Genomic DNA, 15,785 nt, shown 5'->3' on the forward strand with positions numbered 1-15,785 from the left:
CCCCCCCTCCCCCCCCACCCTAGACCAGAAAGAGCAATGCCCAGAGAGGAAAGAGGGAGGGCAAGGAAGCAGAATCACTTACTTCGGCCCCTCCATGAAGCCTCAGGTCAGCCCACCCGGGGCCAGTAAGAAGTTTCCCCTCTTCGGCCGCGTAGGATTCCCAGTCTCTCCTCGCGCCCTCTCATTGGTGGTTCTCAGAAACCTTTAGCCGTCCCTTACCCAAAAGAACTCAACGCCCTCTTCCTCTGATTGGCTGGGGGCAAGATTCGTCACGTGCCAGTCCGGAATCTTTGCCCAATCAGAGAGCTTAAACCGGCAGGGTTTTCCGGTCTTCCAGCATTTGCAACGGAAGCTTTCCGAGTAAAAGCCATTTGTTCCTTTCACTCTCAGGGCTGTGTTGCGTGTTTTGCCCTCACACCAGTGTGTATTTTGTTCTCAGTCCACCTCACTTTCCTTCCGCGATACCCATGTACCAGGTAAAGCCGTATCACGGGGTGAGTGGATCCCTGTGCGTAGAGCTCCCCACATGCATGTATCGGGTCCCCAATATACACGCCAAGAACCGAAGCTCGGCCTTCCCCGAGGGCCCGGCGGGGCACGTGCAGGTAGGATCCTGGCCGAGCGCCTCCCTGACCGAGGGTGCGCGGGTTTGGAGCGCGGAGCGAGGGCTTGGTCGTTGGGTTGGTCACCCCCGGGCGCCACCGCTTAGGGGGTCTGGCAGTTTGTCCCCGTCAGATAGAGGCGGGCGGAATGAATAGTCTGGGGAGCGAACCTCCTGCCGCTTTCGCTTAGTTTCTGGGACGGGGCTTTGGAACTTTTACTTGGACGTCCGACCGGGAAGGGACCGCCCTTGTGCGGATTGAGCTAAGAGACTCCATGCACTCTGGCTCCCGACCTCGCCCCCTCCCTAGGCCGAGGCCCTGCCCTGCCCCAGGACGGGGCAGTCGTCGTGGTGAGGCGGAAAGGACCCTCATTTCACAGATGAGGGAACTTGGGTCCCGAGAGCACAGGAGTCTAACCCGGGGCCTCTGGCTCCATTGCCTCCTTTCTCGGGGCTGCTCCAAAGCCGCCTTCCCTATTTGCCAATTCGGTTTTAAAGCTTCTTCCTGGCTGCCTTTCCCTAAACGGGGATGATTTCTTAAGTTAGTGCTGTCAAAGAGAAGAGAACAGCGATTTGAGGCAGGGAGCCCCTTCAGAAGGCTTCGGCCTTTCTGTGGCCCGGGTGCCTTTGGGGGCCTGTAAGAGGTGGAAGGAGGAGTGTGCCGGAGAGATCCGATGTAGGGGAAAGGACACAATTTGGCAGCTGCCTGGATACATGGGATGAGGGAGAGGTAAGAGCCAAGGGTAATGCTTTGTTTGTAGACTTGGGTTGCTACAAAGATTTACCCCCAAGAATAAAAGGGAAGTTGGGAACAGAAGGGGGACTCGGTTGTGTTTTGAACTTGCAGATTCCTATAGAGCATCCTGTTTGAAATGCCTAAAAGGCAGAAGGGACCTTGGGAAAGAGGTTGACTACAAGTTCCGGGAATCATCAGACATGATCCCAATCCTGGGAGCTGATTCCTTCCTCAAGTGAGAGAGAAAATAGAAAAGGACCAGGACAGGGCCTTGGTGTGGGCGTCATTCAAAGTTCCAAGGACACGATAGAGATTTAGATCTAGCAATGAGACTGAGAAAGAGTAGAGGGAAGAAGAACCATCAAATCAACAAGTATTTGTTAAGCAATAAGGCTAAAGTATTGTCCCTTTATAAAAGGATTTGTTCTGTAAAACTTGGGAATCGGTCAAAAGGCTGCACCCAAGATCTAGAAGGCTATATGTGGCCTGGAGGCCCCTGTACTAGGCACAAAGAATGAAACAATTCTTACAAGCAGCTTCTCTTAATAGAGAAGTACATATAAAGTACCGCAGAACTGTAAATATACCTATATATGTGTATATATTATATGTACAACATTTATGTCAACTACAATGTAGTCTGGGAGGACACTAGCAGTTAGGGGCATCAGGAAAGGCTTCATGAAGAATACGTGAATTTATGCATATTATATTTATGAATGAATGGATAAAGCATTAAGTGCTTACTATATGCTCAACATTTGGGATACAGATAGAAAAGTAAAAGTTTAAAAAAAAACTTATGCTCTCAAGGAGGATTAATAATGGTGACACAATGTGTGAAAGTCAGATGGGAAACTCTTGTGATCCTTAGAGTGCCATAGCAATGTAAATGGTATAATGCCTTTATTATTTCCACTGAAAAATATTAGTTTCTGCTATTGAACCATTTGATAGTGCCAAAGACTTTGGTGAAAACTTTCTTTTCTGAGTCTTTAGTAGATATGGTTGTGATACCTGAAGGAGTATTTGATAGGCTGTATCTCCACAGGGGTGGCTTTCTCATTATGAGGGCACTGGGCTGGTAATATTGCCATTCCCAAGGGTCTTGGTTTCAGGATCTATGGAATGGCTTTAGGGGTCAAAGGAGAAATCGTGGTCAAAAGGGTGGTGATGGCTTGACTTGACTGGTCTAGAGGCAATAGGAAGCTACTGCAGTTGGTTTTGGGGGCGGCCCATGGGCAGGTGAAGGGGCAAGGTAAGCCCCTCTGTGAGGGATAAAATTATACAAACCAAGGCCCCAACTCAATACGACCTTTCTGTTAGCCCAGGGTTTTTGGGAACAGAGGATCCTGATAATATGAGGGCTGCTCTTCTCCTGGGACCCCAGCCACGTCCTTGAGAAGAGATATGATAACTGCCTGACTCCTGGAACTAGCCATTGCAAGGAGACATTGCTCTTGGGGGGCCTTGGAGGGACTGGCCTCCATCCCCGGCCTCACACAAGATATGATGCTCGCTAAAAAACCTGGCAGTATGCCTTCTTTGTTCTCAGCACTACTTAAACCGTAAGATTCAGACCCCAAACTGGAATCTCACCCATGCAGGAGACATCCTGCCTGGGACCCTCCCATGCGGGACCCTGGCAACTGTACCCAGGATTCCCCAGCTTGTATGGTCAGGTGTTGGTGCTTCCCCACATTGGTGATGATTCTAAATATGTGTGTGTGTGTGTATTAATCAAAGTTGCTCTTATCTTACTATTCCTAAGCCTTTTACTCTGTTACTCTGGTTTCCTTCTCATTTACCTATATTCTAAATAAACAATATTGGATCTTTTGAAGTGCCAAGCGTTCTCTTCACGCGAATCCTGAACCTCCTTAATCAATTGTACATCAGGTCTTAAGGAGAATTACTTGGGCAGCAATATGTTGAATGAACTAGAGTGGTGAGAGATCTGAGTCAGATCAGCTAGAATGCTATTGCAATAATCACAAGGTAGTTGCTTGAGTGTTGCAAAGGTAGAAATAAAAATTTGCCAACTGACTGGGTACGTGGGGTGAGGGAGAGGGAGGAGTTCAGGATAATGCCTAAGTTATGAACCTGAGACACTGGAAGGATGAGTGTTTAGGGGGGGAAATGGTGAGTTCAGTTTTAGAATGTTGAGAAGGGAGAATCAAGAAAATGCAGGGAGAAAAGAGTATTCAGGCAAAGGTGGTCAGTAGTGCCAGGTGCTGCTGACAGGTCAAGAAGGATGAAGATTAAAGAGGGAGAAAGAAAAACAATTATTAGATCTGGCGATTAAGAGATCATTGGTAACTTTGGCAAAAGTAGTTTCAGTTGAATGATGAGGCCAGAAACCAGATTGCAGAAGGTTTAGAAGTGAGAAGAGAAGTGAAGGTACCAATGTTGAGACAGTTTTCTCAGAGTTAAGCTGAGAAAGAGGGAAAAAGACAAGGGACAACAACAGCTAGTGGACACAGTAGGATCTAGTGAGAGTTTTTTTTTTTTTTTTTTTGGGGGGGGGGGGGGGTGCAATTGGGGTTTAGTGACTTGCCCAAGGTCCCACAGCTAGTTTTTGTGTTAAGTGTCTGAGGCCGGACTTGAACCCAGGTCCTCCTGACACCAGGGCTGGTGCTCTATTCACTGTGCCACCTAGCTGCCCCCAGTGAGTTTCTAAGGGTGGGGAGAGTTAAGCAGTTTTGTAAGTATCAGGGAAGGAACCAGTACTAGATTGGGAAAAACTGAAAGTTTGCAGCATTGGGAATAGTTGGAGGGAAATAATGGGAACAATCTCCAGGAGTAGATAGGAGGGTCATGTAGAGGAGTTAAGTTGCTGAGGAAACTGGAGTAAAGGAGGAGGTAGCAGAGTTTGATGTCAAGGGTGTGAAGAGAGGAGAGGAGCTCCTCACTTTTTTTGAAGTATGAAGGCAGATCCTTAGTTTAGGGGCTGGCATGGGCAGCAAGGGGAGCATAATAAAAGCTCAGTTTATATATCACAGGTTGCAAAAGCACTTTTCCTGACAACAGGGCTATGAGGCATATATTATCCCAGTTTTACAGATGAAGAAACTGAGGTTCAGAGAGATTATTTGACTTGCCCATGGTCACACAATAGAGCAAAGACTCACAATCTCAGAATTGAAGAGATAACAGAGGACATCTATTCCAACCCAAACTGTTGTTACAATAAAAAGAATTCTTGATCTGGAGTCAGAGGACCTGGGTTTGAAGACTGATTCTGCCACTCACTGTGGCATTGGACAAGTCATTTCACCTGAACTTCAATTTCCTTTTCTGTACAATGAAAGGATTGGACTAAATGGCCTTTTTCAAGCTCTAAATTTATGATCATGAACAAGAATCCCTTCTACAATGGTGGTAACATATGATCCTCAATACTTGAATATCTTCAGTAAAAAGGAACTTCAGAATGTAGCCCATTCTGTTTTGGGATGGCTCTAATTGTTAGGCAGTTTCCCTTATTTCTTGTCTTACCCACTGGGACTAAATTGAACAAATCTTCTGCTTCTTCCCCAAGACAGCCTTTCAGGTACTTAAAGACTCAAACCAAGGTTGTCTTAATCCTGGTTTGGTGTTTTTCCTATTACACCTCAAAAGAATGTCAGGGAAGAAAAAAACAGTGACAAGAAACAGATACTGCCTCATTAATAGTATTTGCAACTCTTAGTATCATGGTTGGATAGTAGTCATTTCTCATATCACAAATCATGCACTCACTTTTATTTCCAGACACTGCATATTCAATTATTTGACATATTACTATATTTCACCCCAACTGAAGTTACTCGGTTTGTATCCTGCACCTTTGGTCACAAGATAAATTACTATGATTAGGTTCTATGAACAGGACAATATAGTTGTTAGAAAAAAACATAAAGCCCCATACCCTAACAGTGCAGAGATGAAAAACTAGACCTTCTGCCTTCCATCCAATAAGTGGCTCAGCAGAGAAGCCCTCTGAAACACAAACACTTAACCACTTTCTCCCCTCAAAGGAAAACTAAAGATATCTGCTTAGGTTTGGTCTTTGCTTTTGGCTAACAGATGCTTTAGCAGCATTGTGATTTTGAGCCCAGGACAGAGAAATGGGATAACTTTCCAAATTAGGTCCTTTAACAGTGTGCTTTCATTTTTTTAACTTGAATTTCATTCTTACCACAGCAACCATTAATATTCAAAGATTAATTAAGAGATATTCCAAAACTAAACATTTTTGGATTTTTGTAAATATTCCTTTTATTGCAAATAGCTTAATTATTGGACACCAAAGTGATTTTTTACACTTTATACAGTGTGCAGAATATTTTTGTGGTTTGGTTTTCATGAATGTACAGGAGAACAGTTTTTATCCATTTTATGTATCCGTTCCAGTTACTATGTACTAAGCTGCATGAAAGTTATTTTTAACATAGAACATAATTACCAGTACATTATACAAAACGTGCTTACTTTACCATGACAAGTTGCAGATGACAGCAGCATGAGCTATTAAAAATATAAGCCTGCTCTCCTTTAAGTCTCCTTTTCTACTCAGGTAATTTATTAAAATAAGGAGAGAAATTAGGACCCAAGTATCTAAAATTGTATGGAGAAGATAACATTTCTTCACTGGCTGATTTTGGTATTAACAAAATACTACCTTGAGATGAAAGAAAACGAATTACAAAAGAAAATTAAAACATTGTTAATTTTGGTTGATTTAGGAAGAAGCTGACCCATCTCTTCAGGCTCTTGAGTCCCGCCAGGAAGAGATCTTAAAACGTTTGTATGAATTGAAAGCTGCTGTTGATGGGCTCTCCAAGATGATACAAACGCCAGATGCAGACTTTGATGTGACAAACATGATCCAAACTAAAGAATGCACTACTTTAACTACAAGTGCAGTAGACTTAGATTCAATGCTTGGAAAGGTAAATTCATATTTAAAGTCTTAACATACTAGCATACAAAAAAAAAAAACACCTAGGTCAGTTTTTCACTGAAAATTCTAGGAATGGAACTAAAACTACTTAAGTATCTAAAATGAAGTTTGGTAAGTCAGGGGCTGGAACAGGCAGTGGCTCACCTCACTTCAGATCACTAACTCGATCCCAAGATCCAATTATAAGGTTTTTAACTGCAGTAATTTTAATATACTATTAGAACTGGAATTACTGGGGCTGCAGCATCAGAATTGCCCTAAATTGGATCCTCATTAAAGAATTTAAAGTGTACTCAATCTAGTTACAAGGCCTTGAAAGAGTCATGTGTTGTTATTTTTTGCTACTTCCTACCCAGGTTGGGAGTGGGTGATTTACAAGCCTGCTGCTTTCCTTGGATGTGGCAGCCATTTTTCAGGCTTCCTACTGAACCCTGAGTCCATCGCCCATGATCACCATGGCAAATACCAACGAAACTTGATAGGGCATTCTTTCAGATGGGTCGTTGCCACCACCAGGGCATTCAATCGGCCCACAGTTCTCTAGAGTCGTCAGAGTAGCTGGGGCACCAGCCCCTGGGGGGGTTGGGGAGGGGAGGGGATGCTGCTGAGTTGGTTTTAGTCTGATAAATGCACCATGGATCATAGGGGATGGGGGGAGGGGTGAGATGGCACCTACAGGGGCAGGGGACTGGGTCAGCTCATCAGCATATATTTGCTCTAGAATTACCACAGTTATACAAGTAGGAGGAAGCTAATAACCAAAGGTAACCATAACTGATTTAATGAGCCATGCACAGTTTCACTGTACCAGCCTCATGTACTTAGACATGCATGGCTTAATCTTTGAGACAAGCATATACTGCTGGCAGCATCAGCCAGAGAGAGAAGGAGAAACTACAAGGATCACAGAAAATTACCTTTTGTGTTTTCCTGCCTTTCTTTTGTTCACTCTCTTTCCCCAGATTTGGAAGTATAAGAAAAATGCCTCCTGAACAATGAGGAAATTAGCTATTAGCCTACTAATTTAGGATAGTATATTTATTTAACTTAACAAATTTAACAAGCTTGGTTTCTCTTCTTCCTGGTAGGCAGAATGAGGAATAGAGCTAGGGAAGTGGGAGAATGACCTGTTATATTCAACATACTAAGAAATGAGAGTCAGCAAGAGAAGATATAAAAGAATCGCTCCCTCCAAAACTTAAACAAATAATTCTACCTATAGATCTTCATGGAGCCCCCATGGGCATCATATTACAGCAGAGTACAGTAATTTTTATAATGACATCAAGAAAGTGTTAAATTATATTCATTTTACTTCTTAAGACTGGGAGCTAGAATACACATTTTACATTTCTTTCCAAAATGGCTAAAAAGGTTTTAATACTTAAGGAAATAAGCTTCAGTTAAGCTCATTCTCCAGAAATGTCAAGTAATTTAATGAAGAGTAATCCCTATTTAATATTCAATCAAGTTTCAGAACCCTATAAAATTAAAAGGCCTGTGTGGGGAAGTAGGAAGAGGGATTCCTCTGATATGAGAATAGTGTAACAAAATATTTATATTTCAATGCCCCAGGTAATTTACTAATACATAGTTGAAGAATGTTTATTGATGTTCATTGGAAAGAGTTTCCTCACTTGGAATTCCTTACACCCATGAAATAGTCAGAACATTTGATAGTGGGGAAGGTCTTTTAGATTGGTAAATAAGAGAATTGTTTTCATGGCATTGTAATTTAGAATTTCTAGATCAGGATTTTATAGCACTAGTGTTTTTCCTGTTTTTTTCAATGCAGGACTATGGAGCATTGAAAGATATTGTGATCAATGCAAACCCAGCTCTGCCTCCACTCTCCTTGTTGGTGCTACACAGCTTCCTTTGTGAACACTACAAGATACTATCAACTGTTCATGTGCATTCATCTGTAAAAAATGTTCCTGAAAATCTTTTGAAGTGTTTTGGAGAACAATCTAAGAAACAGTCACGTCATGAGTATCAGTTGGGCTTTACTTTAATTTGGAAGGATGGTAGGTAGAGAATTATAGCTAAATTGATGGAATGAAAAATGAAATTTACATCATGTTATGAGACAAAATTATGTTAAGGTTTATGTTTTCTGGAAAAGTGAAAATTATTGATCACCTCAAAATTCTGTTTCCATAAATATTTACTGATATGTCAGTATCTTAAAAGTGTCAGATTTGTTCTTTAAAGTGCCATATACTTAGATCTCTCAACAGTAATTGTTTTCCTTGTTTAGCCATAGGACAAGTATCTTCTTGTTAACAATTCTTTCCCAAATCTCTCTGGAATGTGCTAAAACTCTTCTTTAGTTCTTATTCAGGACATTTCTGGCTTGTTCCAGTACTTTCCTAGTTCAGAAATGCACAGTTCATCTTTATTTGTGATCCTTTGTGGTTGTCTCTTCGTTAAAAAGAAACATATCACTTAATGTGCTTTGGGGAAATTCTTTTCAGTTATAAGCAAACATAAGATTGCTATTAGAGATTTTATGAATCTGGTGGTGATTTTTAAGTTTTTAATGGTAATAATAGTCTTCAAACTGTTAGCTAATATCTTTACTTTAAAAAAAAGTTACTTTTATTTACTAATACTGAGCTGTTTTCTTTTTGTTTTCAGTGCCAAAGCCCCAGATGAAGTTCAGTATTCAAACAATGTGTCCTATTGAAGGTGAAGGGACCATTGCTCGGTTTTTGTTCTCACTGCTTGGCCAGACACATGATGCTGTTCGTCTAACACTTATAGATCATTGGATAGATGTGACTTGTTTTCAGTTGAAAGAAGGAAGCAGTAAAGAAAAAGCAGCTGTCTTGCACTCTATTAGCGCTGCTCTTGACAAAGGTCCCTGGCTGGTGGGAAATGAACTCACTGTGGCAGACATTGTAGCTTGGGGTGTACTTCACCAGTCAGGTGGCCCTAATTCTGTTCCAGCTGATATTCAGAAATGGATGAAATCATGTGAAAACTTGGCCTCTTTTAACAGTGCCCTGAAACTCCTGAAGTAAATTCTTAGAATACATCTTAAAAGTGGTATGACTAAAAACTGATATTAAAAACATGCCTCTTGGTAAATGCACTTATACTAAAATTGATGTCTTACAGCTAGATGTCAAACACCAATGAAATCACAGAACTTGTGGTTCCTCTGATATAAATTTTCTAATAACTAGTTAATGTTAACAAGTAAAAGAAACCTTAATTAAAAATATTACAGGTTTTAAACTTTGATTTTAATGTTAATTTGTACATATACATACAGATTAAGAAAATTAAAACCTGTACAGTAAAGAATGGCCCCAACCACACACAAATTTGTAAAACATATTTGTATTTCAATAGATCCAACAAAATTAAAAACAAATACTTCTTAAAAAACTACTGTGCCCATTCTTATACATAAAGATCAGGGTCAGGCTGGAGAGCCTTCACTTTCTTTCATGTCTTCCTTTATACCTTTTTCTAGAGAAAGAAGCCTTATGGTTTCCTTGAGCTTTTCAATTTCTTTTTCTTGTTCAACTACTTTCTTCTGTAGGACATAATTCATCTGAAAAGAAAATTTAAAAATCAGTCTCCACACTGACAACTTAGCTTCCCTCTTTCTTCTATTCTGCCTTTTCCAATAAACCCCAAATACAATTAAAATGACAGAAGGCTGGGGACATAGGATGGGGTGGTTTTGTCCCCTCCATAGGGAGGCAACAAAAATCCCCAGAAGTCCTTTATTAAAAAAAACACAAAGCTACGTTTTTTTATTTGTACATAACATTTTTCTTGAGAACTTCATAATCCTTATTCAGACTTTACATGTATCCAATTCACTTGTTAAGTCACAACATCACCTTGCTGATGCCACTTCTCTTCAAGAATGAAGGACAAACAACATGTGAACCAAGAAAAACACGAAGCAATTCTCCATTGGTCATCTACAGTCTGTGTCATGGCTGAATTTAACTGAATTTAACTTTTAAAATGCCTAAAATGTGAATTATTTAATCGGTCCTTGAATATCACTATATAGAGCTCTGGGAGTATATTATTAAATTTTCCTCCAAGTAATTAAAAATAAAATTTAATTTCTGAAAAAGGGCTTGCATACCATATGATAACCATACACAATCACTTTGTAGGGTAACACAAAAATGGCCTGGCCAAGTCTAGAATTTTAAAAAACTGTTAGAAGGGGATTTAGCAATAATTTGATTCATTTAATAGATAAATCACGTCCGGAATAACCTATTCAAGATGATCACAGCTAGTTAGTCAAAGAAGCAGGAAATACCATCTTTAAAATTTTATTTTCAGATCATTCTTTCCCTCCCATTTTGCCCTACCCTACCCTCTACCTCCAGTAGAGAAAATAAGAAAAATAAAACTTGTTATAAGCATGTACAATCAAGCCTACATTCATTGGGCATGCCCAATCAAAAAACAGTCTCAATCTGTATTCTGAATTCATCATGTCTAATGGGAGGAGGTAGTTAGCATATTTTATCGTGAGACCTCAGAAATTTATGGCTGGTCATTGTGTTGATCACAGTACAAAGTTCTTTTGTCTTTGCTCTTATGTGCTCCTGATTCTGCTCATCTCATTCTGCATCACTCCATACAAATCTCATCTCTCTCTAACTATCCCCTTAAATAAATTTTTTATAGTACAACACTATTCTATCACATACCTAAAACTTGTTCAGCCATCCCATTTGATGGGCACTCTCAGTTTCCAATACATGAAAAGGCTACTATATTTCTGTACATATGGGTCCTTTTCTTCTTTTATCTCTGGGGTACAGATCTAGTAGTGGTATCACTAGGTCAATGGGTATAGACATAATTTGATTTGGGGCATAGTTCCCATTTGCTCTGCAGACTCTGAACAGGTTTACAATCCCACCAATACATTACGCCAAGTACATTAACGTACTTGTTTTCACACGGCCCCTCCTGTATGTCCTTTTCCTTTTTTTTTTTGCTTTTTGGAGGGCAATTGGGGGTTAAGTGCCTTGCCCAAGGTCTCACAACTAGTTTTTGTGTTAAGTGTCTGAGGCCGCATTTTAAATCATGTTCTCCTGACTCCAGGGTCGGTGCTCTATTCACTGCACTACCTAGCCACCCCATCCTTTTCCTTTTTTGCCAGCTTTACCTATCTGATGGATTTGAGGTGGAACCTCAGAATTGTGTTAATCTGCATTTCTTTAATTATCAGCAATTTAGAGCAGTTTTTCTTATGGTTATGATAGTTTGGATTTCTTCCTCTGAAAACTACCTATTCATATCCTTTAATCTTTTTTATCAGTTAAGAGTTATTCCAAAGTACAATCTACTTCACCTCAAAATACATATTGGACATTCTTGCTTCCTGTCTAGCCAAAAAACTGAGATAGTTGTTAAATCCCAGCTGCTCTACCACACTTAATTTCTATTCCTTTTTGCAATTATTGCTGGGGGGGGTTATGTACTATAGTCTAAGTTAGCTTTTTCAGAAGATCTCTAAAATATTAAGAAAACAAAATACTTAGGCTGAGAGCAGAATTTTGAAAACATAATAAAATATGACTGAGTAGGAAGAGCATGAAGAGTCACTCTATTTGAATTCTCCCAAAACAATCGGAATATTCCCTTACCTAATAACTTTATCCCTAGACTACAGAATAGACTCCACTGAGGAAGGAATTTCCATATACCAGTTTCCTTTTCACAGACATACTTAAATAGAGGCATACTTTCTTAATCTGAACTTCTTTGTGTGTGAGAAGCATTATGAATAGTGACTTATAATGACCAAATACTGTTTTTTTTTTAAGCACTCCATTTTAAACCTAACAAGTTGAACATGATAACATACATTTCCAGGATTTTGAAAAAGTTCACTTTCCAGTAACTGTCCAGCAGATGGCCGCTGTGAAGAATTACTCCTTGTTAATTGCTTTATGTACTTGGCTTGTATTGGACATCTTTGGCTAAGTGATTCTGGGATTTGACCATTTCTTAAGCCTGTTAAAACTTCTGCTCTTTCCATTTCTGTTCCAAATGGCTGAAAGAGCTCTAGAAGAATCACACCCAAACTATACATGTCTGACTGGAAAAACAAAAAGCACAAAAATTTATTAGTGGAAATTTAAATTCAGAATAATATTTTAAAATTTCAGTTTAATTTGATATCCAGAAGAAAACATAAATAAATAGATAGGTTTGCCATTGTGATTAGAAAACTTGATTTACATTTATCAACAGCAAAGGGAGTATAGAGCAGGACTGGGATGTCCCAACAGGCAAGGAGACAAATGGCAAGTCTTTACTAAGATTAGGCAAGACTACTTATTAACTGTCTATAACTACTTAATCCTTTCATCTTTCCCTCCTGTCCTAGCCATACAAAGAAAGAGAACACCCAAAAATAAATAAGAAAGTTTTCCTAAATTGGTCCTTATGAGAAGAAATAAGTTGGAAGAAATAAGCTCTAATAGTTTTAAAAAAATTCATTTGTCCAGTAAATATGCTGTCCACCAATAAGACATTTTTTCCCATCCAATGAAAATTTAGGTTTGACACATCAGGCTGGGAGAAGTCACAAAACTTCCAAAGTCTATTACAAGCTGTAGCAGAAAATTATAAAATTACTTTCAGGTTCAATTCTCTCTTTGCCTCCACTCAGAAATAAAACATTTTTGGTAGATTTTGTAACAGATTATCTATCTTTCTATACAATAAATTTATACCAACTTAAAAAAAAAGTTTTAAAAAATCCTAGCCAAGTTTGTTTTGAGGGTTTAACCACAAGGCATACCTTTGTAATATCATCTGTTGTCAAAATTGCATTATTCATCACAACTGAGGAAATAATTACAAGTTAGCATGTATTTTGGAAAAGAAGTGATCTGAAAACATTGTTTCCTTCCTCATATATAGAGCATGTCTGGATACTTTCCTTGTCTCCATCACACCCTGGCAAAATGTAAGCTAACATAAGGACAGTAACTTAGGTCTTCCTACATATTCCAACATCTAGCACAGCACTTCACATAGAAAGTAGGCACTTAAGAAATTTTTGTTGAATTGATGTTCTCTAAGAAGCCCTGGGAGCTTTAAAAAAAAAAAAGATTAAGAGCTTATTAAAACTTTACATTATATTCATTCAACATCAGAGTAATTCCAGCTTAAACAGTTAAGCTTCTTTAACTGTATCAAGTAACAGCTCATCATATTTGCGAAAGAATGGTCTCCTAGGAAGAACAGCTGCCTGAAGTGAAGATTGCATTTTATAATGACAGCCTTTTATAAAACAATTCAGTATTGGCAGAGATTTGGAAATAACCAAAGGTACAGGAAATGCTAACTAAAAAAAAAAGCAAGACAGTTTTGTTAGGAGAGGATGATATGCAAAGAGAAATTGATAGTGCTCAGATGTTTTCAGAAACTTGTCTTAAAGAAGAGAAGCAAGAAATGGTTTTTAAAAAACTGATCCTACCTTGGCATCATATTCAGATCCTTGCAGCTGTTCTGGTGAAGCATACAGACTAGTACCCACTCCTGAAGTATGTGTCAGTCCTATAATTTTAATATTCTGATTATTATAAAGATACCCATTTGGCTTAATCTTGGTCACAGTTTGTCATTACCAACAAACCTCCATTGAAGATTTGCTGGGTTCAGGATATTATAATTTCTAGAAGGTTATTATACTTTAATGCTTCCATTATCCTCAGTTTTATATGTAGGGGTACTTCCTCCTCCACTGTACAATTTATAATTCCCCCTATCATTCGGCACTAGATGTATGACAGTTGCTATGACAGTAAAATTCATCACCCTGAAGCCAACCTAGTGATAAGCATCTGAACTTGGCTACATCAGTCTTTAGATGACAAATAGTCCATCACTTTCAGCCTGGCAGGACCTGCTGAAGCCTGTGATCTGTTGGCACAATTTTCAAGATCTCAGGGTTGCCTCTCTACGCTGGAAGTCACTGGAGCAGGCAATTTTTTTAAAATAATATTTTGTTTTTACCCCCAACTATATGAAAAACAATTTTTAAGATTTGGGTTTTTTTTTTTAATTTTGTGTTCCAAGTTCCATCCCTCCTTTCTGCTCACCCTCCCTCCACTCCTTCCCTGAGATAGTAAACCTATATGAAGTAGGTTATACGTATGCAATCATGTAAAACATTTACATATTAGTCATTCTGTGGAAGAAAACTAAAAGAAAAGAAAGTGAAAAATAGTGTAATTTGGCCTACACTCTGACTCCATCAGTTCGTCTAGAGGCAGACAGCATTTTTTATCACGGGACTATCCTGGATCACTGCATTGCTGCGAATAGCTCAGTCATTCAGTGTTCATTGCTCAATATGGCTGTTAACATGTCCTGTGTCCTTTTGGTTCTGCTCACGTCACTCTGTATCAGTTCATGTATGTCCAGTTTTATTCTGAAATCCTCCTGCTCGTCACTTCTTATAGCACAATAGTATTCCATTATAGTCTTTTTTTTTTTAAAGCAATTGGGGTTAAGTAACTTGCTCAAGGTTTACACGGCCAGTTATTTCTGGGTGGGTGCTAAGTGTCTGAGCCCAGATTTGATCTCCAGGTCATCTTGACACTGGAGCCAGTGCTCTTACTCACTGTGCTACCTGGCCACCCCAATCCATTATAGTCTTATAACACAACTTGTTCAGCCATTCTCCAATCAATGGGCATCCCCTCAATTTCCAATTCTTAGCCACCACAGAAAGAGCTTGCTATAAATATCCTTGTACAAAGAGGTCCTTTCCCACTTTTTTTCCCTTATCTCTTTGGGATACAGACCTAGTAGTAGTACTGCTGGATCAAAGAGTATATGCACAGTTTTACAGCCCTCTGGGCATAGTGAGGAAAGGCAAATTATTGCTGCTTAAAATATTTTTGTGAAGACCATATTTACAATTAGACATTTAAGAGATTTTTTTTTGACAACAGAAAACTTACTTTTCCCATTTCTACTGGTCCATTCTGTGTCTTTCTGAATGATGTCTGTACAAGCTAGACCAAAATCTCCTATTCTTACATGATGGTCAGGGCCTTGAAGAAAGATATTTCTGGGCTACAAATAGACAAAACAATTCACTATCTTGGATATCTATTTCATGTATACCTACACATACATATATGTAATAATATATCCATGTATCTATGTAGAAATGTGACATTTGTAAAAAAATTTTTAAAAGATAATAGCTAGCATTTATATACTTTATACACACACAGACACACACTATATATACATATTATATGCTTTAAGGTTTGCAAAGCACAAATAGCTAATTTTATCTTCACAATGACCCTGTGAGATGCTACATGCATATTTGAGATGAGGTTTGATCAAGGAACGTGAAACACACAGATTCTAGAGTTAGCAATCATTAGCTTTTTGGTTACTATGTCACATGCTTGACTCATACTGAGCTTACAATCCATTAAAATCACCAGATGTTTTCCACAGGAACTGCTATT

At 39.1% G+C, this 15,785-nt stretch overlaps 3 protein-coding genes across 6 annotated transcripts in view; 1 reads left to right on the plus strand and 2 right to left on the minus strand.

Moving 5' to 3' along the window:
* The window catches only part of PMS2 (PMS1 homolog 2, mismatch repair system component), a 38,314-nt gene extending 38,070 nt beyond the window's left edge, over positions 1–244 (minus strand). For both annotated transcript variants that reach the window (XM_069084892.1, XM_069084893.1), the window contains exon 1: positions 83–244. In XM_069084892.1, the coding sequence (XP_068940993.1) occupies positions 83–96 (14 nt within the window). In that variant the 5' untranslated portion in view covers positions 97–244. The remainder of the gene's footprint in view (positions 1–82) is intronic.
* Positions 245–314: 70 nt separating this feature from the next.
* Positions 315–9,678, plus strand: AIMP2 (aminoacyl tRNA synthetase complex interacting multifunctional protein 2). 3 transcript variants are annotated; one of them, XM_069084898.1, is made up of 4 exons: positions 315–476; positions 6,065–6,271; positions 8,078–8,309; positions 8,923–9,678. In XM_069084898.1, exons 1-4 carry the CDS (start codon positions 468–470, stop codon positions 9,306–9,308), a joined length of 834 nt encoding a protein of 277 aa, XP_068940999.1. In that variant the 5' UTR covers positions 315–467; the 3' UTR covers positions 9,309–9,678. The 3 variants fall into 3 exon arrangements, with proteins under 3 accessions (XP_068940999.1, XP_068940996.1, XP_068940998.1); XM_069084895.1 differs by having other exon boundaries at positions 342–605; XM_069084897.1 differs by having other exon boundaries at positions 342–494.
* Positions 9,512–15,785, minus strand: part of EIF2AK1 (eukaryotic translation initiation factor 2 alpha kinase 1) — a 31,532-nt gene continuing 25,258 nt past the window's right edge. Inside the window, exons 12-15 of the mRNA XM_069084894.1 lie at positions 15,261–15,375; positions 13,769–13,848; positions 12,146–12,379; positions 9,512–9,847 (exon numbers count right to left, since the gene is read on the minus strand). Of these exons, the coding sequence (XP_068940995.1) occupies positions 9,713–9,847; positions 12,146–12,379; positions 13,769–13,848; positions 15,261–15,375 (564 nt within the window). The 3' untranslated portion in view covers positions 9,512–9,712. The remainder of the gene's footprint in view (positions 9,848–12,145; positions 12,380–13,768; positions 13,849–15,260; positions 15,376–15,785) is intronic.

The sequence above is a fragment of the Petaurus breviceps genome, unplaced genomic scaffold (assembly GCF_028583685.1).
Source record: "Petaurus breviceps papuanus isolate PSGF00001 unplaced genomic scaffold, PetGlider_PUasm1.0 175, whole genome shotgun sequence".
NCBI lineage: Eukaryota > Metazoa > Chordata > Mammalia > Diprotodontia > Petauridae > Petaurus > Petaurus breviceps.